This window comes from Camelus dromedarius, chromosome 5, assembly GCF_036321535.1.
Source record: "Camelus dromedarius isolate mCamDro1 chromosome 5, mCamDro1.pat, whole genome shotgun sequence".
NCBI classification, from domain to species: Eukaryota; Metazoa; Chordata; class Mammalia; order Artiodactyla; family Camelidae; genus Camelus; species Camelus dromedarius.
Genome location: NC_087440.1, coordinates 70,061,814 through 70,089,571, shown reverse-complemented (window position 1 = coordinate 70,089,571; position 27,758 = coordinate 70,061,814). Strand labels below are relative to the sequence as shown.

At 38.2% G+C, this 27,758-nt stretch overlaps 1 protein-coding gene across 8 annotated transcripts; it reads left to right on the top strand.

Annotated features, from left to right (window-relative positions):
• The first annotated feature begins 1,045 nt into the window (after positions 1–1,045).
• Positions 1,046–27,448, top strand: MLH3 (mutL homolog 3). Of its 8 annotated transcripts, none has more exons than XM_064486116.1 (13): positions 1,066–1,192; positions 2,750–6,088; positions 9,037–9,135; positions 9,850–9,935; positions 10,665–10,769; positions 11,786–11,858; positions 15,692–15,763; positions 17,032–17,143; positions 18,145–18,304; positions 23,144–23,167; positions 23,273–23,351; positions 25,789–25,940; positions 27,052–27,448. In XM_064486116.1, the coding sequence occupies exons 2-13, from the start codon at positions 2,815–2,817 to the stop codon at positions 27,172–27,174; spliced, it is 4,359 nt and encodes a 1,452-aa protein (XP_064342186.1). In that variant the 5' UTR covers positions 1,066–1,192; positions 2,750–2,814; the 3' UTR covers positions 27,175–27,448. The 8 variants fall into 8 exon arrangements, 6 of the variants coding, with proteins under 6 accessions (XP_064342190.1, XP_064342189.1, XP_064342186.1 ...); XM_010976482.3 differs by having other exon boundaries at positions 1,066–1,551; XM_064486119.1 differs by lacking the exon at positions 17,032–17,143 and having other exon boundaries at positions 1,063–1,551; positions 18,246–18,304.
• The last annotated feature ends 310 nt before the right edge of the window (positions 27,449–27,758 follow it).

Here is a 27,758-nt window from a genome sequence, read left to right as displayed (position 1 = left end):
AAGAGGAAATTTGGACACAGACATGTGTATGCACAGAGGAAAGAACATGGGAAGACAGAGAAGACAGCAATCTATAAGCCAAGGAGAGAGGCCCCAGAAGAAATCAACATTTCAACACCTTGGTCTCAGATTTCTAGTCTCCAGAACTGTGACAAAATAAATTTCTGTTGTTTAAGGCACTTAGTCTGCAGTATTTTGTTATGGCAGCTTTAGCAAACTAATACAAGCAATGAGCATTTTGCTTCATCAGCCTCAGATACCTCCTGATTTGGTTCAGTCAGCCATTTTAAAATGTATATATCAAATGCTTACTGGGTTTGACAAGTTTCTCATAAATTCCAATTTTTAAAAATAAAAGGTTTCAGTGAAAACAAGACAAAGCAAAAACTGAACGTTGGTGAACAATTCCCCCAAGTACCTATTCACACAGTGTCCTTGGAGTTCCACTCTCATTTCATTAGAAAAGATGCAGATGGTGGGTAATAGCTCAGTGGTAGAGTGCCTTGCTTAGCATGCACGAGGTCCTGGATTCTATTCCCCAGGACCACCACTTAAAAAAAAAAGAAAAAGAAAAAAGAAGATGCAGTGGTATTGGGAAGATACCAAAAAAGTCAATGAAGGGAGTCTTGTCCTCATCTGCAAATTAAGAACTGAGCTAGACAGTTTCTTGGTCTTTTCCAGTTCTGAAATGCTATAGTTCTGGCTCTGGATTTACTCATTAATTGAGTGCCTAACATAAAGCGCTGTTCTTGCCATGGGGATAGAGCAGCAAACAAAACTGACAAAAATCCCTTCGTTCATATAGTTTATATCCTAGTGAGAGGTGACAGACCATAAGCAAAATATATATTCAATTAATTGGTAGTACGTGCAAAAGATAAATGAGAGAAATGGAAAGAAGAAAAACAAAAGTAAACATTGCTAGAAACAGCTTTTTCAAGCCGTGCTAAAACGGATAAGGACTGAGAATTCAGAGTACCAATGTGAAGAGACCTTGGGACACGGGAATCCCCAGGGCGGTAACATCTGGTGCGCATGCGCATTGGGGCGTCGCGGACTAAATGGTGCTCTCAGCGAGGCGGCTCAGAAGCGCATGCTCGCGAGCTCGCGCGTGCATGAGTCTCGCGTGCATGAGCCTCGCGAGCCAACGTGCGCGCGTCCGGCGTCGGAGGCGGTTGGTTTACGCGAGTTGGTGAGGAGGGATTCGGGGTGACTTTGGGGAAAGCACGCAATGAAAGGAAGATTCTGGGAGCTCTTCTAACTCTAAAAGGGCCGTGGCGACTGCTGCGGGCCAGCTTGACGGACCTAGCTGGCAAAGGCTCCGGGAGGCCTCTCGGCCTGCCTCCAGCCTGGCCACCAAGCCTGCGCAGGCCGGGGTTTCGGGTTGGCTGGGGAGGGGGCGGGGGTGCAGCCTGAGCCTGGGGGGCTCTGCGGTCGCAACACTGCTCCCCGAAGCTTTCTTAGCTCAGGACCCGGATCGAATCGGACCATTTGTCTCAGGAGCTGTGGCCCTGGAAGAACTGGAGTGTAACCAGGAAATCTTTGAGCTGGGTACAGACCGGAATACTTACTAAATATTTATCTCTCATTTGCTGCTGGCTGCAAAGTTCATTATCTTAGAAATCGTCAGATCTGCAATTATAGCTCTGATTTTCCCGAGTTTGAAAAACTAGCCCTGCCTACCACTTGCGACAGGTCCAGCCCATGCTGCTCTCAGCTTGAGGGACCTTAACTGCAGAATAATTTTTTTTTTTACCTGCAGGAAAAATTTAAAATCACGTTTAGACAGTCCCTGGCCATCATTATTATTACCAAAGTACTTTGATGCTATCGGGAAAGACCAAGAATATTAATTCAGAACAATAGTAAGGACCTTCTGAAAACTTGAAAGTAATATATGAACAAGATTTAAAAATCAAATGATACAGAAAGGCTTACAGTGAAAACGAATTTTCATGCCCTATCCTTTCTCATTTTTGGGGGGTGGGGGTAGGGGGTAATTAGGTTTATTTATTTATTTATTTATTTTAATGGAGGTACTGGGGATCAAACGCAGGACCGTGTTCATGTTAAGCACGCGCTCTGCCACTGAGCTGTACCCCGCCCTACACCCCCACCCCCACCCCGTCCTTTCCCATTCTTAAGTCTCTTTCCCCTGAGGTAACTGCATTTAACCAATAATAGTAATAGTAATTATTAATAATCTTAATACCCATCTCTTCTTGTTACAGCAATTTGACTTTATTTCCCTTCTGTTTCTTCACCTTAGTTACTGTAGTGTCTTAACACTTCATTATAAGTATTTTCTAAAAGTCATGGTTATTGTGTAATGTATGAATGTTATGAAACTAGCTTGGACTTTTTTTTCATGAATAATTTCTAGCTAATGTTTCTTAGTGGAATTTAGGCATCTGTTTTTGGTGAAGTGATTAGAATTTTGAAAACTGCCTTATGGGTCAACTTCAAGTGTGTCTATGATTTCACTTTAGGGAATGTGGAATTTAGAGAGGAGCAATAAAAATTATGAAATTATGAATCCTGCTTTGGATGTTAAATCCACTACACCAAACATAAGCTGTGTGATCTGCCTAGAGATCAGAGCTATAATTTGTTTTGCTTTGTTTTACAATGTGGTTTAATAAGAGGTCTCATTTATCTCAACTATTTCTTCATAGTGCTTGAGAGAAATGGTTGCTGCCGTGTAAGTCTGAAGCTTTAATAGTGTGTGTTCCTTTTTCCCCCCTTCCAGAGGCAATTACTTCCAGTCAGAAAGAGAAACCAGTGCCTGGCAATCTCACCAGCTTTCTACCTGCCATGATCAAGTGCTTGTCAGTTGAAGCACAAGCCAGATTGCGTTCTGGTTTGGCTATATGTTCCTTAGGCCAGTGTGTTGAAGAGCTTGCCCTCAACAGTATTGATGCTGAAGCAAAATGTGTGGCTGTCAGAGTGAATGTGGAAACCTTCCAAGTTCAAGTGATAGACAATGGATTTGGGATGGGAAGGGATGATGTAGACAAGGTGGGAAATCGTTATTTCACTAGTAAATGCAACTCTGTACAGGACTTGGAGAACCCAAGGTTTTATGGTTTCCGAGGGGAGGCCTTGGCCAGTATAGCTGACATGGCCAGTGCTGTGGAAATTTCATCCAAGAAAAGCAAGTCAGTGAAAACTTTTGTGAAACTCTTTCAGAATGGAAAAGCCCTGAAGGCTTGTGAAGCGGACCTGACTAGACCAAGTGCCGGGACAACAGTAATTGTACACAACCTGTTTAATCAGTTACCTGTCAGGAGGAAATGCATGGATCCTAGACTGGAGTTTGAAAAGGTTAGGCAGAGGATAGAAGCTCTCTCACTCATGCACCCTTCCATTTCTTTCTCTTTGAGAAATGATGTTTCTGGTTCCATGGTTCTTCAGCTACCTAAAACCAAAGACGTATGTTCCCGCTTTTGTCAAATTTATGGACTGGGTAAGTCCCAAAAGTTAAGAGAAATAAATTATAAATATAAGGAGTTTGAGCTTAATGGCTATATCAGCTGTGAAGCACATTATAATAAGAATATGCAGTTTTTATTTGTGAACAAAAGGCTAGTTTTAAGGACAAAGTTGAATAAACTCATTGACTTTTTATTAAGAAAAGAAAGTATTATATGCAAGCCAAGGAATGGCTCTGCCAGTAGGCAAATGAATTCAAATCGGTCTAACCCAGAATTCCTCTATGGTATATATGTGATCAATGTGCAGTGCCAGCTCTGTGAGTATGATGTGTGCATGGAGCCAGCAAAAACTCTGATTGAGTTTCAGAACTGGGATACTCTTTTGGTTTGCATTCAAGAAGGAATAAAACAGTTTTTAAAGAAAGAAAACTTATTTATGGAATTATCAAATGAGGACATTAAGGAATTCAGTGAAGATAATGATTTTAGTTTACTCAGTGCCACTCTTCAGAAGCAAGTGTCCTCTGATGAGAAGTGTGACCAGGTCAGTTTCCAAGAAGCATGTAATAATATTTTGGATTCCTATGAAATATTTAATTTGCAATCAAAAGCTGTGAAAAGAAAAGCTCCTATAGAAGACATAAACACAGAGAGTTCTAGGGATTCAGACGCTGTCAGAAAAAAGACAGATTGTTCATTTTTGTACACTTATGAATCAGATGGCCCAGGCCATAGTAAAATGACCGAGTTGTCTTTACAGAACAAAGACAGAACTTGTTCAGAATCAAAGACCTTAGAACAAGAGACAGCTGAAGCATCAGAATCAGGAGAAAATGAGAAACCTAAAAAATCTTGCTTGGAACTTAACTCTTTGGAAAATCCATGTGGAACCAGTTCAGAAATGTCTGCAGGCCCTTTTCAGACATATCACTTTGAGGAGAGTGGAGAAGATCAAGAAATACAGACAGTGAGTACTGCTGTTAATGGCACAGCTGTCAACTTCCTGAAAAATAATAGAATTCAGAATCAACCAGAGAGATTTAAAGATGCTACTGAAATGGAATGCCAACCTCTGCCTTTTGAGACATTATTGAGAGTACCCAGTGCTCAGAGAGAGGATAAGAAAAGAAAAAAAGAACCTAGTAATTGTGGAAGAACAAAAGTTTTTAGTTATGGACAAGTTAAATTGTGTTCCACTGGCTTTATAACTCATGTGGTACAAAATGAGCAAACAAAATCAACCGAAACAGAACATTTATTTAAAAACTGTGTTCAGCCTGGTCCTGTGAGTGCCAAAGAAGCATTTGGAAATAGAACACGCCATTCAGTTGAGACTCCAAACACCAAAGATTTAACCAGCACTTTAAGTAAAGAATTTGCTCAACTGCCCAACAAAAAACTGTGCAGAACAAATACAAGTTATAGGGTAGAGAACAAACCTATAGCAACTTACAAAAATTTTGCTATTTTTCAGGAAGGTAGTAAAAAATCACATACAGGTTGCCTTTTACCTGACACATCCTCTTTCTCTTGGTGTAACCCTGTTTCAAATGGTAGTAAGAGAACAGATGAATTGATGGGCTCCGCCAAACCCATAGCTCATAAGAAGCTAAGCTTAAGTTCACAACTAGGATCTTTAGAGAAGTTTAAGAAGCAATATGGGAAGGTCAAGAATCCTCTGAATACTGAAGTGAAGGAAAATAATTTAGAAATCACTACCAATCTCAGTCCTCAGGTTGAACCTGACATTCCATGGAAAGACAAAAACCACATAGACAACTCTGGTATTTGTAAAATCACTACTGTGAAACATAATGATTCAAATAGTTGTCACCCACCAAGTCACATGTTTTTTTCAGAAAAGTTTCCGTTCTCCAAGGAAGAAGATTGTTTGGAACAACAGATGCCTTGCTTAAAAGAAAGTCCTGTAGCTCTAAAGGAGTTACCTCATTTTAACAGAAAGCCTTTGAATGTTGAGAACTCACCTGAATCACTAGCCTCTAAATTATCCAGAATGAAGGGTTCTGAAAGAGAGACTCAGACAACTGAGATGAGGAGTCATTTTAACGAACTTCCACAATCAGATTCCAGTAGGAAAGACAGTGACTTGTGCAGTGGGTTAACCCTAGATTCTTGTAACTTATTTAAAAATGAGCATAAAAAAACAGAAAATGGCATCATCCCAATGTCAGACTTTGGCACACAGGGTAATCCGTTCAATAACGACAGTGAAATGCATTCTAACAGCAATACAACAGAGAACCCTGTGATATCAGAAACTCCTTTGGTATTGCCCTATGATAATTCCACAGTTAACAGTAAAGTTGCAGATGTTCTGATAGCTGCAGAACAACAGATTGGAAATCCTGACTCTCCAAATAGAATGTTAATGAGTCAAGTAGAAGATGCCACAGCTGCCCAAAATGGAACTTGTTTTCAGAGTGAGGAATCTATAGCAAGAGCTTGTTCTGGAAATGAAGAGTCCAGTACATGTTCTTCAGGTTGGCAGCAGCATTTTGATGTAGCCCTGGGAAGGATGGTCTACATCAACAAACTCACTGGACTTAGCACATTCATTGCTCCTGCTGAGGACGTTCAGGCTGCTTGTACTAAAGATCTGACAACTATGGCTGTGGATGTTCTACTCGAGAATGGTAAGTATGATGTTCACTGGCATGAATGTTTTTGAAGATGGGAATAATGGCCAAGGAGTAAGAGAATCATTGTCCAAAGAAACTATCTCAACAGATAGAACATTTTGAAGTTCAATTATAAAACGTGTTTTATTGTATATGAAGATTGTCTAGGTCCAATACTATTTTAAGTCTAGAAGTACAATGGAAGAATGATATAGAATGCAAGTGTGTGTATATATATATATGTCTGTGGGTGTGTGTATGTGTAACAGGTGAGACAGTTTTTAATGAAAATGGTGCTATTGATAGTTGAGAAAATCCACAGTACTTCCCTGCCCTACTTTCCCCTCTCTCTCATGTTCTCTTAGAAATTTGTCTTTAAAGGCACCTGCAATGCCAGTGTGGTATTTTTCTGGAAGTAGCTCTCTGCAACTCCCAGGTAAAAGGCCAGAATGGTCCTGTAATCATCCTAGGTTCCCCAGTAAAATCTATGGCTCAGTACAGTACCATATTTATGAACTTTTTCTTTTTTAAAGAAAATAGGATTTGACCATAAATTTTTGGAATATACTTTAAGTGAGTATTTTTATAACTATACTTTTCAAATGTACTTTATTATAATGTATATGCTAATCCACTTGATCTGTATAAGTGGCTATTATTCAGAAAGACAGTAATGTGGCTTTTAGATCAGACCACAAGGCCACATGGGAGCCTAGGCTAGGACTTCTGAGTTCCTGAGTCTCAGTCAACTTTAAAAGTGACATTGTTTTGGCCAGATGTTGGGAGATGGTAAAACCGATTTCACCTGACAATAATCTTGGTTTTGCATCAGGAGGATAAACATTTAAATGTGTATCTGTATTAAAAGTCTTGAATGTTGCAAAAGAATGTAAATTTGTATGAAGGTAATTGCAAATTACCTTATAATTTCTCCTTAGTATAAATATCTCTAGCAAGAAGCTCTGATTTATTTAAGGTTAAATAAGATTTTTATTTTTCAATGGTTTCAAGTTTTTTTCCTTGTGAAAAAAGATAATCACTGTAGTCACTTTCTAAGTATTAAATAGGAGAAAACTCTTTCCTTTCAATACTGCTCCTGAGACTGTCAGGTTGCTCTTAAAGACACATGTGTTTTTCAGTGTATGTAGCTTTATGTCCTGATTTATACTGAATGCTTATCAGAGGTAAAGCTAAGGCACTGGCACCTCATCTTCCTGAAATGCAACTTCTTCTGATATGGTGACAAAAAAAAAAAAAACTTATATTAAAGTGAGATGGTTGTTGCTAAAAGAAAGGGGGGAAATCTTGGCTGTCAGACTCAACATAAACATCTGTTCCTGTTAAATACATCTAGATATTTAAAACACTTCAACCTACTTAACTTCTGGATTAGTAAGTCTTGTAGTGAACTTCTGACAGTCATGTTAAGTCAGAGATTCGTGATGAAGAATAAAGTCTTTGGGGTCTAGAAACTAGTTCCAAGAAGAGATGGCTCCCGAGCACCCACCGTTCACAAGAAGGGTCACCTTGCTGGAAATGGCTGGGGTGTAGCAGGATATCAGGGCGTTGTTGAACCACACATAAAATGTCACAGAAGGTGAACTATTAAGAGGTAGATTTAATTGTACAGAAGAGGAGATCTATAAAGATAATTCTAAGGAGTAGCATCAAGTCTCCAAGCCCTGGCAGTTTTTTTCCTTTAAGATGTCTTTAACTCTCTCCTTTCCGTTACCAGTGACAGGGCCTTAGTTCACCTCACATTTAAATTTTATCATTCTGAAATCATCTCTCTCCCGTTATTGTCCAACAGATTTATCTTTTTGAAATAATAATTTCATCATGTTTTGCCCCTGTTCAAAACTGTCAAATTCAGCATTGTTTCTAAAACTCAAATCTGATATCGTCCTTCAGAGATAAGAGTAGAGTTTGGGCCAGATCTTACTGGACTTTGGAATTTTATTTTATTTTATTTTTATATAAGCATCAAGCACTTGCAGTATAGAAAGATCTTTAGCTCTAATACTAAAAGTATAGAATTACAGAGCATAATTTTTAACACTTAATTGCAGGTACATTAACTATGGCATGTTTCATGAATTAGAGGAAAACAGGCATTTTTGTCTTGAATTTACTATTGACAGCCTAACCTGAACAGTTCTGCTAAGCAATAATATGTTACAAAGAAAAGTAAAAACCAAACTTTATTGTTGCTTTTTGCCATGTGGTAGTATTTTCTACACAGGCTTCGATCTTCAGAATACCCTGGATTCAGTAGAAAAATCTTTTAAATGAAGCTGTATACAATAGAAGTCAAAATTTCAGCAGTCAAAATTTAGGCTGTGAAAAGATACATGCAAAAGATACTTTTTTTGAAAACACTTAACCTTGAACAAAGCACCAAACTACACAAATGCAGAATGAAAACAGCATTTCAACTCCACCAAAAATAGTCATCATAAAAGGTGTAAAATTCACATAATGGACTGGAATTTAAGTTGAGAGCTTTTCATTCATTCATCTATTTGTTTATTCACTCATTTATTGATCATTCACACTGTGCTAGGGGCTGCCACATTGCAAATTAACTGACTTTGCTCTCAGGAGTTCATGGTCTATTAGGGAAGACAGCCATCTAAACATAATTATAATATGATGAGATAAATGTTATAATAGACACATACTGGGGACACACATATGTAGACACGTATATTGGGGAGACATGTAAATTGGGGATCAATTTTGAGTCCTCATTCTGTCTCATGTAGGTGGATAATAGGTCTAAGCATTAATGTAGATCCCTAAATTGGCAGAAAAATTTAATTAAAGGACTGACTCAATCTAGTGTTTAGTAGTCTGCTTTATGTCTTAATTCAGTTTGTTTAGAAAGAGATTTTATGTAACTTAATTTTTTAATAGCTTATTTTTTGAGTTCAAATGTCTAGGTTTTTCTTTTTGATATTTAGGATCTCAGTACAGGTGTCATCCTTTTAGAAGCGACCTCGTTCTTCCTTTCCTTCCTAGAGCTCCGGAAGAGAGGATTGTGATGAGACAGAATAACAGAGGTAGGGGCATTAACAGAGCTTGCCGGGACATCTAGTACATACCGTGCCACCTAACTCAAAGAAGACAAAGCACGGTTGGTTATTAAGCTTGATCAGTGCCAGCTGTGCCTTCCTGGAACCAGCAACTCCCCATGGTCCTATTTAACGGCAGAACTAAGTAATTCAGTACATGCATTTAGATTAGAAATTACTTTTCCAGACGAAGTCAGAACTAGGTGATTATGCACAGTCTGTGGTGTCTTGTGATAGAGAAAATGTTTCTTAACTTTAAATACTGGAGTTGATGAGTTGACTCCATATTGCAGTAGTCTTATATAAGCAAAATTCTTAATTCTTATCTGCAAAAAAAGCTAGACATTATTTTTCTTTTGTTTCTAAAAATAGATAAGGTATATGTTTTTACCTAAATACCTATATTTTTGTGCTGGGTCTTTACCTATTTGAAGCAGTTTCTTTGGGACTTATATTCTGAAATATCTCCTGAAAACAGTTTGGAGGAAAAGCTATAATGCCAGAAGATAGTCATCAACTCAAGTTTAAAAAGTAACAGATCAAAACAATTTAGAGATACAGCAAGCACTGCACTTTTGTAGAATATCGGAACAATGTGTCAGATCTTTGGTCTTGAGGCTACACCACACCAAGCATGAAACGCCATTTGGCCTCTTCCTTGAGGTTCTTGATGCCAACTTTACTTGTCCCCCTTTGCTCTAGATACTGGAGGTGATGCTGTGGGTCGCGAATCGCTTCAGTCTTTGTTCTCAGAATGGCACAATCCAGTATTTGCCCGTTATCCAGAGGTAGGTCTGCAGAAATTTTTCTTCACTTGTTATTTAAAAATGTAAATTGCATTTAAATTGAGTATGGGCATGAATGACTATATTGATTTGTAATTATGAATGGAAAGTGAGGATGTTTCCAGATAATTTATTTGGAAATTAATATTTAATGTAGAGTGGAGGAATCAGAATTCATAGCATTTTGGGAGCTTAGACATTTTGGATTAGACATATGTAATCTGAATGGCGAATGTGCCTACCACTCTCACAAACCCTGACTTGTAGTTTTGGCAAAGTATTTAGGGTGGTGGTGATAAATACTGTTATAATTAGAGAACGCAGTGAATCTTCTGCTGGAGGAACAGTTCATCACTGGACCTGAGTGTCCGTTCTCTCCTCAGTGGGTTATCACAGAATGTGCTCAGTGTGTTGTAATAAGGATGCAGAGTAGATGAGCATTTGATTACTGATTCATCAGTTAAGATCTAAGGCCTTGCTCATGGAGCACAAATTATTATTCTGAAACAATATTGGGTTTTGTCAGTAATTTTGTTTATAAACAAAAATTATTATTTAAGAGTAATAATTCATAAAGCCTTTTGCATTTTCATAAGTTCCCGGAATTTAACCCCCTTCTAATAGGTTCTGTGAAAAATGAATGTTTTTAAAGCACTTTGAGATCGTTGATAAAACAGTCCTGCAGGCATAAAAGATTACAATGTAAATGACGTTTGTGCTGGGTCTTTCCAGGTTGCTGTTGATGTAAGCAGCGGCCAGGCTGAGAGCCTAGCAGTTAAAATTCACAACATCTTACATCCTTACCGCTTCACCAAAGAAATGATTCATTCGGTGCAGGTAAAAAAACTGACTTTGAAATCTCATTAAACTAGACTAACTTGTGAAATTGGATTTATTTAATGACATAGACCACCCTGGTCAAGGCACATATATTTAAAAAAAAAATCTTACTGGAACTTTTATCATCAGAAGAAAAAGTAAAGGACTGATTATAATTACAAAGAAAAAAATGTCCTTGGTAGTGTGAGCAGGTTTGGAGGGATGATTTATGGGTTCAGGCTCACAATTTCAAGGATTATATATTGACTGTATATTTTGACAATAGCTTATAAATCAACTAAGTACTGTAGAGACATTGTCCTTAAATGTGCAACAATGCCCCTTTTAACATCACCCTCTATTGTATGAGGCTTCAGATGACATGGCTTAGGAGACCCAAGATTGAGGAGCTCCATGAACAGAAGGGACCCCTTTCTCAACCGCTTTTCTGCTTTGCCCTCTGTCTACACCACTCAGGCTGTCCTCGCCTCCTTGTTTTCCATACAGAAATAAACTAGGAACTTAGACACATCTGGGTAGAGAGGAGCCACCAAGCTCTAAAGCCACCGGTGGGTTTTAACTTACTGCTTTAACGAACTAGCTCCTTCAGAATGGTTTTCCTTGCTTTTGCACAAATTTTCTAAATTTTTTTCAGCCCTATTTTGTTAGCAGTCTCTGGTCATATTAATAATTCTCTAGTCATATTACCAATTAATGTGAGTCATTCTGTTGGGAACATTTCAAGTCTACTCTGAAGTTTTATTAGCATAACCCTCTTAGATGCCTTCGTCTGTGTTCCCTTGTAGTTTCCTTCCTTTAACATGCCATAAAAATGTCTCCTGGTCTCTCTACTTGCCCATTCTTTTATCCTTTCTAATGACTCCCTCAGGTCCATGAGCACCTGTCCTCGGTCTTAGATACAAATGTTATAATGCAGGTGACTCTAAATGAAGTACAGTTTTGTCTCTCTCTATGCAGATAAACCTTTGTTAGTTTTTATTTAGTATTGTACCACTTATCTGAATGTCTTCCAGGTTCTCCAGCAAGTGGATAACAAGTTTATTGCCTGTTTAATGAGCACTAAGACTGAAGAGAATGGTGATGAAGGTAAGAATGGAGTTTAGCCTCAATAACCAGCTGGTCTTCTGATAGCCTCCTTTTAAGATTATTTTTTATATACAATGTAGTTTCAGTCATTTGGACAGATTAGGGAAACCCAATCTAAATTAAATTTAGTATTTAATTAAATATTATGAAACAACAGTTTTAAAGTGCATTCAGTTTTATATATATACACATAGAGATATAATTATATAAGATACATGTTGAACTTGTTTAACAGTGGTTACCTTGGGAATGAGAATGGAAGTGGTCAAGGAGGAAATTTCATCTTTTACTCTTTAAAATATTTTATATTGTTTGACTTTTAATAATATTTTAATGTGTTCCCTGTACAATAATAGAAAGTTTATATAATGAACTCTGCTAGGTTTGTCAACAGTTACACACAATCTTTTGGTGACTTGCTTTAATAAGACAGTAATAGTTTATAAATAATAATATAACTCATTCAACAAATATTGACTACAGTGTCTATGGCATGCCAGAGACTGTGCTAGGGATACAATGGTGGGAAAAAATGTACATGCAAGAGAAATAGATGATCACACAAACATTAAAATTTTAACTCTAGCTAGCGTTATGGAGGAGAGAAACAAGATGCTGTAAGAACCTGTAATTGGAGATTTGATTTAGTCAGGGAGATCAGGGAAGATTTTCTGGGTAAAGTGAGATCTGGAGTATGAGTATGGGCTAACTAGATAAAGAAGAGATGGAGGAATATTCTGGACAGAGAGAATAACGAATGCAATTTGTGCTTTCCTCTTTAGTAATAGGAAGCAGGGCAAGCCCTTCCTAGTGTGAGAGCAAGGAACCAAGGCTAGAGACGTAGGTTGCAGCCAGGTATTAAATGCCAGTTACAAGCTTTGTCTTCGTCCCAGCACCAGTTGGAAACAATTGAAAGCTTCTAGTTTTCTTTATCATTGTTTGTTTTCACAGCAGCACGTGTCGCATCACATTTGCATTTTGAAAATATTGCTGTGGCTGCAGTGTGGAGCAGGGATTGGGTGTGAAGGTGGAGTCCTAGTAACTGCAGAGAGACTGTTAGGAGGATATTGCAATACCTAAGAAATGATGGTTAGCCAGGACCAGAGTGGCCTAGAGAGAAGAATATTTAGGAGATATAGTCAACAGGACTTGGTGATGGATTGGATATGGGGAAGGTATATCAAAGATGACTCTTGGTTTTCTAACCTCCATAACAAAGTGGATGATGTTGCAGGACCAGGTTGGAGGAGAAGCAGGCAGGGAAGGTGAAAGTCATGAGTTCAGTCTGCAGTCCCTTTGAAATGTTCAGGAAGAAATGTCAAGAACGTGGTTGGATATTACAGGTCTAGGATTAGGGGAGTATTCTAACATGGAGATCTAAATCTGAGGTGTCAGCATAAAGTTGGTCATTGAAGTCATGGGCAAAAATTGTGTCATTTAGAGGAAGAGTGAAGAGTGAGGAGAAAAGAGATTCTGAATCTAGGATAATTCCATCATTTAATAGCTGGGTAGAAAAGGGTGAACCAGCAAGAGAGATTATGGAGGAACAGAGAAATAGGAAGAAAATAGGCAAAGGTTGTGTTGCAAAGCCAAGACTTTGTACTAAGTGCTACCGAGAGGTTAAGTAAGATGAGGACCAAAAATATCAGTTAGATTTCCTGACAGTGAAGGCCAAGGACTTCAGCAAGTGAGAGCTGTTTCAGAGAAGAGATGATAGGGCAGGATGCTGACAGGCTGTAGAAATCTGTGATGGGGAAGAGGTTGAGAGAAGGCTTTTTTTTTTTTTTTTAACTGGGAGACCCTTGAGCTATTCTTGAGCCATTTATAAGGAATGCTTGATCCTGTAAGGTTCTGGAAAAGGCCTGAGTGGCTGAGAGCCCTGAGCACCACAGGAGGAGTTGGCTCCCAATGGGTAGATCTGCAGGCAAGGGCTTCTAAAGTTTGAAAGCAGTTCATTCTCTTTGTATTTCAAAATATTTCCTTTTATCTTATTTACAGTATAAATTTATTTAGTAAATGTTATAACATATCAAAGGCAAACTAACCGAAAGTTCTGTCATAATTATAATAAATACAGAATTAGTGAAGGTTAAATTCTATGCTTTCACTGTTTCCAGAAATAGATTTTTTTTCTAAAGTTTGGATTACCTGGAATTCTTTGTTGGTTAATACAAAATCTCTAATAATGGCACCAGAGGTGGGTGGAGCCACAGAATCTCCAGTTATTAAAGAAGTAAAAGGGACCTATTTAAATTTCTCAAGATTCTAAATTTTTATTGTACTGGTTAGCTGTCACCAAGGAATATTTTTAGATAAAAACACTTTTCTAAATCAAAATGTATGTGTTTTTATTGTTGCTCATGAATACCAAAAGCAACCTATTCCTGTAATTGGCTTACTTTTATTTTAACATTTGCACATATTTTTGTAATGGACAAATACATTACTGTTTTAAATTATAGTGAAGGTAATGCCACATAATGGTAGTTTTTATTGCCTGTTTCCACCTACAATAAAATACAGTTATGATACCCTAAGGAACAAAGATTCATTAATTAATTCTGTAAGTATTTATTGAGCACCTATTATGTGCCTAGTGCTGCTATACATGCTGGGAATATAACAGACAAAAATCCTTGTCCTTATGAACCTTCTATTCAGTTGTTTTGCAATACCAAAAACACAGCTCTGACATGAGTAAATTACCTTCATGTATCCTACTTCATTCAAGAAGAGAAAATGTGAACATTTTGTAGACTATAAATGATTCCTCCAGAGTCAGGTGCAGTACTGATTTCTTAGGGTCCTTGACTCTTGGTAATTCACATTGGCTCTAGTCTCAAGTTTGAGGTTACGCCCTCACCATTTATTATTTATTCCATTGTTTTGCCCAATACAGGATGTTCAGTATTCATCACAACCAGCTGCAACTCCTGTCCTCAAAGGAGTTTAAAATTCAGCATTTGGGGCCAGTTCTGTGGTTGAACATGCTGTCAGAAAAATTATTATCCTTCTTTTTTTTAAAGTCTGAAGCTCTTCTGCCATGAATTTGATGGTTTTGTAGAAACAAGTTTTTAATCTTAAGTAGAAATAGGAAAAACAAGTATTATCTGTTTTTGTCAAATTCAAGGGGAAAATTTTTATTTCAATATAATCAATAACAATAAACCTCAACCCTTTGGCCAAAAGTAGTAAAATTACAAGCTAAAAAGATGTACTAATGTAACTGAGAATCAGTTGTCCTGTCAGTGAGAAAGGGATTTCCCTGTAGATTGGCTTTGGGGTTAGGACATTCTGCTCCTCTCTGGAGGAGAGTCGACTTTGGTTCAGAATGAATAGTTGAGTAGTTGTGACAGAAACTATTGTCCCCAAATCCTAAAATATTTGCTGTCTGGCCCTTCAAAAAAAATTGCTGACCTCTGATCTAAAGTGTAGTGGAATTACATTCTTCGTGAGTCCCAGAGTAGCTTGCAAATCAAGGTGAGCTGACTAATAATGTGTGCTTTAATGATCCTTCAGTGTATCAAATTTGAATTAATAAAACAAAATCAGCATTTAAACATTAAGAATGTAGGGCTTTCACCTTGTTTTATAAATGAAATACTGATGAGCTAAAGGGTTTTTCATCAGGGGTACATTTATTGTAGTTTTTCCCATAATTTCAATTTTTTAAGAAATAAAAGATAATTGTTACTACTCAGTTTGTATGCTTCTCTTATGCTCTTGTTGTTAAGTAGTTTGAATTAAACTTTTTCTCCCTCAACACAACATGATTATTTTAATAATCTTGATGTGAGAATTTGAAACCCCAGTCGTCCTTGCTGATCTTCTAGGTGGACACCTGCTAGTCTTGGTGGACCAGCATGCTGCCCATGAGCGCATCCGATTGGAGCAGCTTATCATTGGTAAGAATCTGCTGAGGACTAGAAAATACTAAGATTCTCCAGTAGAATATACTTGAAAGAATTTTTCTACCTGTGACTATTGTGAAAAAAGATGAATTGTATACTTAAAAAATTAAGCTGAAGTCTGCTGGTATGGCTTCTTTTATAACTGAAAGAATGTTCAAAGTGAATGTAGTTCACTTTACTAATTCAAACTTGTGGGTCTTACATGGTCAAAGGCATATTTGCCACCTGTTTATCATTAACCCTGAGATTTGGCTACTTTGCTATGACACAAAGATCTGCACCTCCATATGCCCATATGATCATGGTAGACCTTCTTCACCATTCATCAGGCAGGGAACCCCAGCAGCTCAGAAGGACCAATATATTGTTTTTGTTTTAAAATTTAATTTGGTTTTGAGTAGGTGATATAATCAAATAGGTTTAAGTCTGAAAGCTACAAAAGGGAATATAATAAAGTCTCCTTTCTACCCTTGTCCTTCATCCATACTAGTTTCTCTCCCTAGAGGCAGCCTGTATCACTAATTTGGTATGTAGTCTTCCGAAGTCAATATGTGCTTTTTAATCTCTGCTGCTACCTTTTTTCTCATCATGAGGCAGTGTGTTCCCCAAGATGTAAAATACCAGGAAAATCTTTACTCCTATAGTCAAGTAATAAAAAACAAAGCAAAACAAAACAAAACAAAGCAAAACAAAACAAAAACCTGAATGTTAAAGAGTTAGGTGAGGACCTAGGGAAGTATTTCATGGACGAGAATGACAATGATGTTACTTCCATGTTCACTTTTCCTTATAAAATGAAGATACAGTAAAAACAGTGTTAGAAAAAATTAATTAATTAATAGGCCCTGGACCATTGGAGAATATTACTAAGTCTCTTTAGAGACTTGGAAATCCTTCTAAAGGAATGGGGAAGTCTTCTTGAACCTTTGGGTTGTGTAGTAAACCTCTTTTATTTCCCCAGTAATCCACATTAGTCAACCTCTGTTATTAAAACATTTGTTGACTATCTACAGGAAAATTGCATTATTCATTTGAATGTCAGATTTAAGTCTTACATTTCTTATTTTAGCAAATACTGCTAAAATGAATAAACAAACTAGATATTTACTAGTTTGACTTTAATAATGGAAATTCAAAGCCTAAAACTGAATATTGAATGCACTGCTAAGCACTATAATAATTCCAGGCCTGTGCCTTCCTTCTTACCTGAATCTAGAAGACGTTACTTCCTATTCTTAACCCATTCATCTTTCTCCCAATAGATTCCTATGAGAAGCAACAGCCACAAGGCTCTGGTCGAAAAAAGTTACTGTCTTCCACTATAAGTCCTCCACTAGAGGTAACAGTGACAGAGGAACAAAGGAGACTCTTATGGTTAGTACCACCATGAGGATGTGATGTTGACGATGCACATCCTCACAGTACTTCTGTGAGGTACAAGCATAACTGCTGTTCCTTTTTTCAGATGAGGCACTGAGACCAAAAGAGGTTACATGACTTGTTCAAGGTCATAACAACTATTAAGCGGTGGAGCAGACACTCAAATGCAGGTTGTCTGAATCCAGATGCTGTTCTTTCCACTGTATCACAGCTGTTGAGTATAGGATAGAGTTTCCCTGATAATTTTTTCCAGCAGTTGGCTTAGAATACTCTTAACATTTCTTGGAACGGTCAGTATTTATGCTGTACTGTTTCTGAAAGCAAAGTTACTACAGTAATTGCTTCCATTCTGCTCTGCCTTAGTGCACTGTAGGGTCTTAGTTTTCATTACCATAATCCTACTGGGAAGAAAGTAAAACACTGGGCCACAAGGACGGAGCAAATCAAGATAGGACATTTTCCCACTTTGGGGCGGCACAAATAATTGGAAATGAAATAGAGAATTGTCTCTAAATTTGTTTAAGGTTTGGGACTATGCGACTGCCAATAAATCTTTTTCCCTGGGGCATAATTTATATTAGAGGCAGATCCATTTATTTACATCCCATTAATCAGGACTTCTCATTTCCTCAGGCTGTTAATTACTGCTCTGCTTTAATGCTGATTCAAAATATTCTCAGCACTTTTATTTGTGCCAAACTTCTTTAAGTGCCAGCAAGAAGTTAGCAATTCCTCGGTGAAAAGTAAAAATTTAGGAACAGGAAATAGAAATAAATTGATTCTCTCAATGGAAAAGAGAAAAAAAAAAGAAGAAGAAAGTTACTGTAATTCAAAAAGGAAATTTGATAGTAAAATCCTAAGTAAACAATCGTAAGTGTGGGAAAACAGTACAACTTTTAAAGCTTTGTGCAGCTTTTGAGAAATTATCACGTATTTGGAACCAGTACTGAAATGTGAACAAAGTAATTCTTTTACATTTGAGGTTATTTATTTAGGTGTTACCGCAAAAACCTGGAAGATCTGGGCCTTGAAATCATATTTCCAGATGCTAGTGATTCTCTGGTCCTTGTAGGAAAAGTACCACTCTGTTTTGTAGAAAGAGAAGCCAATGAACTTCGAAGAGGAAGATCTACTGTGACCAAGAGCATTGTGGAGGTAAGACATGGCTGCAGATGCTAAGCAAACTGCTGAGTGCTAGTAAGCGCCCGTGTTGTTTAGAAATTCTCTATATTCATATCTTATTCAACACGCATTTATGAGATACCTGCTGTGTGCCAAGTGCTGGCGAGTCAAAGATGAATTAATTAGCTCAAGGTGAGGAAGAAGGATGTTTAATAATTATAATACAGTGAAATTTGGCCAGCAGAGGTATGTTCAAACGCGCTTTAGAAATACAGAATGTTTACTGTGCCCAGGAGGGTGGAGGTCGAGGAAACTGTCACAGAAAAGCGTTTTTTGCTTGTTTTTAGGAAAAGTCTTGTAGAACAGTAGGAGCCTGCCAAGTACAGAGAGGGGAGAAGGGTATTTTAGACAGAATAACAGATGTCAGAGCCTTGAAGCCGATCCTGTGTTTAAGGAACTGCCAATATATATGGCTCAAATTAAAATATACCAAGGGTGGTGGTGGGCCTAGATGAGGCTAGATAGGTTGTCAAGGCCAACCTATAAAGGGATTTAGTATATTCAGCTAAGCAGTTTGCATTTCATCCCGTAGGCAGCCAATGAAGAAGAGTAAAATACATTTTAGCATTACATTTTAAATATTAGAAAACAGGAAAGGAGGAAAGAAAAGGCAACAAAGACAAAATAAATTGTGTTTGCTTTTTTTTAATTTTTAAAAAAATTACTCTCCACATCTATTAGAGTGTTCTTTATTTCTCTTTTTTTTTCCCTCTACTGGTTTAGAATTTGAATTTTAGCTTGCATACTTAACACAGTTTAAAGGTAATTCATTTCTTTATTCTCTTCCTAAACTGTGCACAAACCTTACCACCCTTTATCCTCTATCACTCTTCTCCCATCTTTCATCTGTTGCCTATTTTAATTCCACCTTGTTTTTAATCCTCCTGGTAGTCATTAATTTTATAGTCAGCGTTTATTTAGATCAACCAAAATGTTTTCCAGTCTTTGTTTGCTGTTGCTTTTTGCATCCTTATTCTTTATGTTCGGTGTTCTCTTTTTTATTGAAGTAAATCTCTTAAAAGTTCTTACATTAAGAGTCAATGAATAATAAACTGTCTCTGAAAATATCTTTATTTTGCCTTCACATTTGCATGATTGCCTAGCTAAAAATAGAAATCTATATTCTTATTTATGCCTCAAGCATTTCAAAAATATTCCATTACTTTTGACATTCTATTTTTGCTATTGAAGTCCATTGTCAACCTAATTATCATTACTTTGTAGGTAACCTGATTTTCTCTCAGGTTGCTTTCAAGATTTTCACTTTGTCTTTGGTATTTTGCAGTTTTCCTGTGATGTATCTTTGTATTTATTTTGATTTCCTTCTTGCGATTCATCTTATTTCTTCAATTTGGAAAATATACAGTTATTATCACTGCAAACATTGCTTCTCCCCCCACCCCCATCTCTTAGAAATCCTGTCAGATCTCTACTGGACCTTATCTTTCTATTCTCCATGTCTTTTAACTTCTTTTTCATATTTCCCATGGTTTTATCTCTCTGTGATACATTCTAGAAAACTCATTCAACTTACAGTAAATTAAATTTTCCTCTTCTTCTACTATTTAATTAGATGTTTAACTTGTCCACTGGGTTTTTTATTTCAATAACTGTATTTTTCCCCAGAATTTTAATTTGGTTCTTTCTCAAATCTATCTGTTCTTTTTTTATGGTATCCTATTTTATTCGTTGTGGTTTCTTAACTCCTTTGTTTCTAGTTCTTTCTGTTTGGAGCACAAGCAAATCCACATCAACTTGGCCTACCATTTTTATCCAAAAATCTGAGTTACTTTAGTAATATCTAACAACAAAAAGTAGAAGATAGATTTAGTGGATAAATTGTGGGATAGATGGATGTGGGAAAGATTTGAGGTAGGGAGAGTGGTTGAGAGGCTATTGCACTGGTGCAAACAAGGGAGGATGAGGATTTGACTAAGACAGTAGCAATGGGATTAGAGAGGAGGGGCATATTTGAAACATAATTTGGAAGACAGAATCAACAGGATCTGGTGAGTAATAGAATATAAAAGAGATAAAAGAGAAAAGATAAGTAATGATCTGAGGGTTCTTTCTTGGATGACTGGAGGGATGGTGGTGCCATTGACATAAAAAGGAAATAGAGGAGGAAGACTACAGCTGGCTGGGGAGTGAGGTTGTGAGTCTAAGTTTAGACACGCTGAATGTGCCATCAAATGGAGATGTGCAATGGATAGACAGAATTCCAGATCTAGCACTTGGGAAAGAAGTCTGGGCTGTAGTATCTATTTGGAGGTTAACAGTATCCAGTTGACCTTTGAACAGCATGGGTTTAAACTGTGCAGGTCCGCTTATATGTGAGTTTTTAAAAATTAATACATACTACAGTACTCAGGATTCATGTTTGGTTGAATTCCAAGATGTAGAACCAAGGATACAGAAGGCTGACTGTAAGGTTGTACCAGGATTTTCTATTGCGCAGGGCGTTGGTGCCCTAACTCCTGCATTGTTCAAGGGTCAACTGTATATATTTTGATAATATCAGAAGCTGGAGAAGGGTCTAAAAGAAGTGAGATTGTCCAGGGGGAATATAAAGAAAAAAAAAGAGCAAAGGGTGGAGCCTGTGGAACACCAGCATTCAGGGTGTATATGTTTCAGCATAGGTCTGGAAAGCTACTGCTGTAAAGGATGACTGAAAATATTTGGTCAGAGAGGGAGGGGAAAACTGGGAAAAAGTAATATTGCCAAAGCCAAGGGAAGTTTTAAGCAAGAAGGGAATGGTCAACAATGGCTAGAGAGTAAAAGCCTGAAAAGCTGGATTTGGCTGTCATGGGGACGTTGCCTGCCTTGGAATCCATTCGGGGTTGAGGGATGGGGAAGAGGAGACAGAGTGCAGTGGGTCAGGAGAGAAGGGAGAAAGGGGAGCTAGGTAGGCCGCTCTTTCAAGAACTCTAGATGAGCCGATAGCTAAAGGTTAGGGGTCTCGGGAAGTATGGGGCAGGATACAGGTGGAGGAGAGATTTTTGTTTGTTTTCAGATGGGAGAGACTTGAGCATGTTTGTAAGCCAAGCATGAGAAGACATTTGAGAGGAGAGGCAGCTAACGTGCCAGCTTTGGGATCACCTTGACTGTACCCTTCCCAGAATTGCCCTTTGATCAGACCACCTCTGCTTGGCTTTCAGCAGCACTCTTCTCCCAGCAGAGCTTATTTTCGCCAAGGCTCCTCCTCCAAATTGTCTTAAATCCAAAAGATAGGATCTGTTAGAATCTTTTATTGTAATTTAATCCTTTAGTATTTAACCAGAAAATTATCATGAAAACTTTCCTAAAGCAACTTCAAAGACTACTAGTAAGAAGTTTACCTCAAATTGAAACAAAGCTTAGGGTTTCAGAAAAATCTTGATTATGTTAAGTCAGGCTGATCAGGAGAGATTTTGTTGATTCTGAAAGAAGCTGGAACAGTTCTGGCATCTTGGAGAGGAGGTAGCTACTTGGATCCTAGCAGCTGAAAGGATCCAAATAGCGACCTAATACATCTTTCTATCAAGGTCTATCCTCTAGCCTAATGATTGAGCCTTTTGAAGATTATTTAAATTACCTAGCATTAATTGAACCACCAAATTATGAAATGAATAGAGAATAAGATCCTTCTCCCCTTCTCCAGGCTTACAAGTCCAGATGCATAAATACAAGAGAGAATAGCAAAGAAGTCAGGTTTGATCTGTATCCACAATGAACTTTGTTAGTGGGTCAGGTATTATGAGACATCTTTCTGTTTAGGTTTGTTTGGAAAAATATGTAACTTTTAAAAAATATATAGTGTCTACCACCTAGCTCTTGGTAACTGTGCTCATCTATAAGTATGGTGGACTAGTGTGTAAATGAGGAAGGGGAGGGAATTTTCTTCTGAGTCTGGTTTAAAAAGAAATGTACTATGTTGTAATCCTGGAAGCTAATTTATACATAGCCTTTCTAGGAGTAAAGAAATCCTGTGCTTTCTTACAAATAAATTATTAAATGTGCCATATCTCAAAACAGTTTTCAACCTCCAGAGGTTAAACAAATTGGTAGCATGACATAGTGTCTGCTTTAAATTTCTTAAAAGTCCTTTTGTAAATATTAACATCTGCAGGGATATAACTATTGAAAAGGTGACCCTCAGGACAGAGATATGCAAAGGAGGAGAAACTTTTCAACAGAATGCCTCAGAACATAAGATTTTTTGACCTGAAGGGAATTGCCATACGCACGCGCGCGCGCACACGCACACGCACACACGCACACGCACACACACACACACACACACACACACACACACACGCGCGCGCGCGCGCCTGTGAATTGTCACACAGACAAAAAAGCCTGCGGGAACTAAGTGACTGTTTATGTTTATGATATTTAAGCAAGTGTTGAACTGAGTGCAGTCATGTTGATGACTGCTGTATATTTATTCTGTTTATGTGCTGTATTACACGTGTTCCGGCCAAGATTATAAATACAAACAGACAGCCTCTTACTGAGAAGCCTCTCTGAAATTTAGTTGAGTCATTACGGCTACCAGTTACATAACCTCATGAGTTGGTGTGCTATCTCTGGAGGAAGCTTCAGTAGCTAAATATATTCTCTGTTCAGTAAGAGTTTTTTCAGTTGTCTTGCTATTTCATATTCAGAATGCCTTACAACAAATAAATTATTTACACCGAAGTGCTATATTGCTGGAACCCTCTTCTTCAAGAGACATATTTTAAAGAAGAAAATTGGGATGTTTTGTAAACTATCAAAGGGCAGTTATAACATAACAGTAGAGTAACAGCTGTTCTCCTTTTCTCTTTGTAGGAATTTATTCGAGAACAAGTGGAGGTAGGCTTTTCTCTTATTTTGGGGTTTCATACAGAGGCACCACACACACAAGGCTCCATTGTCCCATTTGCTTTTCAATTAATAAAGAATGTGTTTTTGCATTAGCTACTCCAGACCACAGGAGGCATCCAAAGGACTTTGCCACTAACTGTCCAGAAGGTGTTGGCCTCCCAAGCCTGCCATGGTAAGACTCTCAGCACACCAGCTCCTGAGTGCCTCTGCTTGCGAAGCACTGGCAGGTACCCAGTTATGAAAGGAGTGGAAGGCACATTTACCACCCACCTCTTAGAGGGTACAATTTAGATCAAGAAACTAAGTACACTAAAAATGAACACTAAAAAATTGCTTTTACAAAGCAAAATAGCAACATGTATATTTGACCATAATGCAGACTGACTTATTTGAGTGGGAGTAGCTCCTAGAGGAGATGCATTTGAGTCAAGTTTTGAATGAGCTGAGGGACATGGATTCATGGGATGGAAGGGAAAGTTTACTACAGGGAGAGGAAATATCCTGTGCAGAGATCCAGAGGCAGAAACAAATTAGTTATATGAGGAGCAGCAGAAAATATCAAGAATGAGGCTGGTAAGAAAGCATAGAAGGCTGCAAGGTCACAACAAAACTTTTAGATTTCATACAGAAGGCAAGACTCATTGGGGGGTAATACGATAAAATATAGAAAAGGGTATTGGAGGAACTTTAGGGATCATGACAGCTACTGAATCCCCTGCAACAATCATATGACCATGGTGGGGTCTCCACTCCAGACCCTTCCTCCATTTGATCTCCCCATAATCTCTCTCTTCACTTGCTGTCTTTTCTGGCTTTGTAACCTCTGTCCCTCATTCATTTGTTTCCTACAAATATGTAAATTCCTTCACCCCTTTATCCTATCTTTATTCCTCATGTCTGCTCTATCACCAGATCTCATCACCTCTACCTTCATAATGCATCTTAAATGTCTGTGATGTGACCTGTTTCCACTGCCACCTCCCTAGTTCTTGCCACCGTTGAGTCCTCATACTTTGTCTTCCTACATCTATCTTGGCTCCCCTTCAAGCCATTCTTCTCTCAGCACCCAGAGGAATCTTTTTTTTTTTAATTGAAGTATAGTCAGTTACAATGTGTCGATTTCTGGTGTACAGCACAATGTCCCAGTCATGCATATACCTACATGTATTTTTTTCATATTCTTTTTCATTAAAGGTTATTACAAGATATTGAATATAGTACCCCATGCTATACAGAAGAGATTTTTAAATCTATTTTTATATATAATGGCTAACATTTGCAAATCTCAGACTCCCAAATTTATCCCTTCCCACCCTCTTTCCCCTGGTAACCGTAAGATTGTTCACTGTGTCTGCAAGTCTGTTTCTATTTTGTAGATGATTTCATTAGTGTCCAGAGGAATCTTTTTGAAATATTCCTCTGAGCACATCATTCTCCTAGCAAAAACATGTCCGTGACTACCTACTGCTCTTAGGATAAACATTTTATTCTTTACCGTGTCCTCCAGGGGTCTGCATGGTCTGGCCCCAGCCTGCCTCTCCAGTCTCTTCTCACATCACCCTCCACCTTGCCCTTCACAATCCACCTGCTTCCTGGTCTTAGTCTTGTGTGCTGAATTCTCTATTTGCCCTTTTCCTCTTTCTGAAACGCCTCTCTGCTCATTCTTCAACTAGCCATGTGTTTCTTAACCTAAGAACTCAGATTAAATATCATTTTCTTTCCTAATTAAAAAAAAAAATATATATATATATATAATCTTGCCAGGAAAGCCTTTCTCCTAAACTGGGTTTGGTCTTCCTGTTATATATTATTTGACATTCTATATTTTATAGTACTTATATTTATAATTTAAATTCTTGTGTAATTATTTGCTTACTGTTTGTCTCACCTGTTAGACTGTAAGCTCCATGACGGTAGAGATCATCCATCTCATTCACTGCCTGGCATAGCTCCAGCACAGAGTACATACTTAATAAATATATGTCGATTGTGTGAATTAATGTATGCATAAAGGCAGGTTCTGACAATATGGGACTTACGAGTAGGAAGATTATGATAGAAATAGAAAAGAGAAGCAAATAAAATGGACATTGTTGGGGGAGGGTATAGCTCAGTGATAGAGTACATGCTTAGCATGCACAAGGTCCTGGGATCAATCCCAGTACCTCCATTTGAAAAGAAAAATTAAAAATAAATAAACCTAATTGCCTCCCCCCCCCCCAATAAAAGGACATTGTAGGGAAACAGTCAGAAATCTTGGTGATAGATTGGCCCTGGATGAAAGGTGACTTCGATTTCACTGTAAGAAGTAGGCAAAAGTATTACTCTTGCCTCTTTGAAAAAAACTCTGAAGGCAAAATCCTAACAAGTTAAGGAACGCCTGCTACAGGGATTAGGAAGACAACGACTCCATAAGGAAAAGCTGAGAGACAGGTCAGTCCTGAAGCCTTAGTTTCATCTGTGGATGTAAGTGCCAGTTTCAAGCAGTATTAAACATGAAAGAAGCCTAAGAACCATCTTGCTCTTCCCAGATATTCGGCTCTGACCCAGGGTCAGCACTGGTTTCCTGCCATACCACACCATACCTGTTGTTCCTGTCTTTCATTTAGGGGCCATTAAGTTTAATGATGTCCTGAGCCTAGAGGAGAGCTGTCGCCTCATTGAAGCTCTGTCCTGCTGCCAGCTGCCGTTCCAGTGTGCTCATGGCAGGCCCTCCATGCTGCCATTAGCTGACGTTGACCACTTGGAGCAGGAAATCCAGGTACAGTAATGACTCACAGGAGACTAGCTCCTGTTATCCAAATGTAACCTGTCTTAATCCTTTCTCAAATATAAGAGTTTTGAAAAATAAGCACTGGAGGCTTTATATAAAGTCTCACCATTTCATCTTCTAGCTCAAATTCAAAATGGAGTTTAGGCTGAACTGTTAGATTATATACATGATGACTGTATTTTTTAAGCTTCACACATGTACAGATTGACGTATCCTGAACATCTGCTGCCTACTGGCTTTAGGTTTGATGAGACGCAGAAGTTCTCTCTGGGGCTACAGAAAGTCGGTAGAAACACAGCCGATGACCTGCTGGCAACTGTAGCCTAAACAGCCAGTTGCTTGACAGTACTTGCTGGAAATGGTAGCCATCTCCAAGCATCTCTAGAGTAATGATTTGAGGATCATCGGGCAGGGAACCAAGTTTAGGAGATTTTCACATTATTCTTTGGCCCTGATTACTCAGCAGTCCAGGAACAATGATGTGGATAATGCAATAAAGGCACCGAGTGGTTTAAATTAAAGAACATGTTCTATCCTTGTTATAATCTTAAATGAAATAGAACATGAGAGCATAATAGGAATGTCTATGTTGCCGCTTTCCAAAATCTTTTCTTTTGCCTAACTCTCCTGCCAAGGGCTATAAAGTCTTTTCTTGCATGGCGTTTTCAGGTACTAATGTTTTCTGACTCAGCTAGTAGATTTTGCTCCATTAGGAACTTTTTTGGGGGAGGGTATAGCTCAGGTGTAGAGTGCTAGCCTAGCATGCACGAGGTCCTGGGTTCAATTCCTACTACCTACATTAAATAAATAAATAAATAAACCAGTTATCTCCCCCTCTAAAAAAATTGGATTAAATTAAAAGAAAAAAAGAACTTTTTGTTTCATATGACAATGAAAAAAGTTTTGTCCCCATTCCTGAAGAGATGGGCCTCTAGACTTAAGAGTTTTCAGTCCCATTTATCCTAAAGGAAATCTGTAATCTTTTCTGAGTCCAGAAATTAGAAATCAAAGCTGATTTGAATAGCCATTATTAGGAAATACTTATATTCTACTTGGCTTTTCATACTGCTAAAAGGAGTTATTCTCATTCTTCCCATAGGTTAAACCCAATCTTGCTAAACTTCGCAGAATGGCCCAAGCATGGCAGCTCTTTAGAAAAAAAGAAGGATGTGATACAAAGCAAAGCCTACAGACATCCATGCCTCCTTGTGAGCCCTCGTGAGAACAGAATTATTGTCTCTAAGGAACCAAAAGGATGCTGCCTGTAGGCCTCTAAGTGGAGAGGTGAACAGCAGGCACCGGCAGTCTTGACTGAATGGTTCCAGTGCACCTGCTTAGCATATCCGTCTTCCTTGAGCAGATTGACTTCCTCCAGTCAGGTACCCAGATGGAATTCAAGCTTAAAGACAGTTCATTCACTGGCACCCGTGCACACAAGAAGTTGCCCTATAATACCTATTTTTGTAACTTATTTAAGGATAAAATTTAATGATTAATTGTCTGATTGGTTGGTTGGTTTGTGGGATTTTGGGGGGATGGGATGGGAATTTTTTTGGTTTTGTTTTGCAGTTTTTTTCCAGCCTCATAATTTGCACTGATGTGATTTACCTGATGCTGAACTCCCAGAGACCAAGTCTGCCTTCTTAGACACCCCCACATCCGTGATCGGTCGGCCCCTCCCGTCCCTCCAGCCTCCTTCACCTCACTTTGCTGCTGCTTTACATTCTGCATCTCAGACACTGAGTTTCTGTGCACTCTTTAAAAATGTTCCCTGCATCTTCCACCTGGCCTGCAGTTAGATTATTT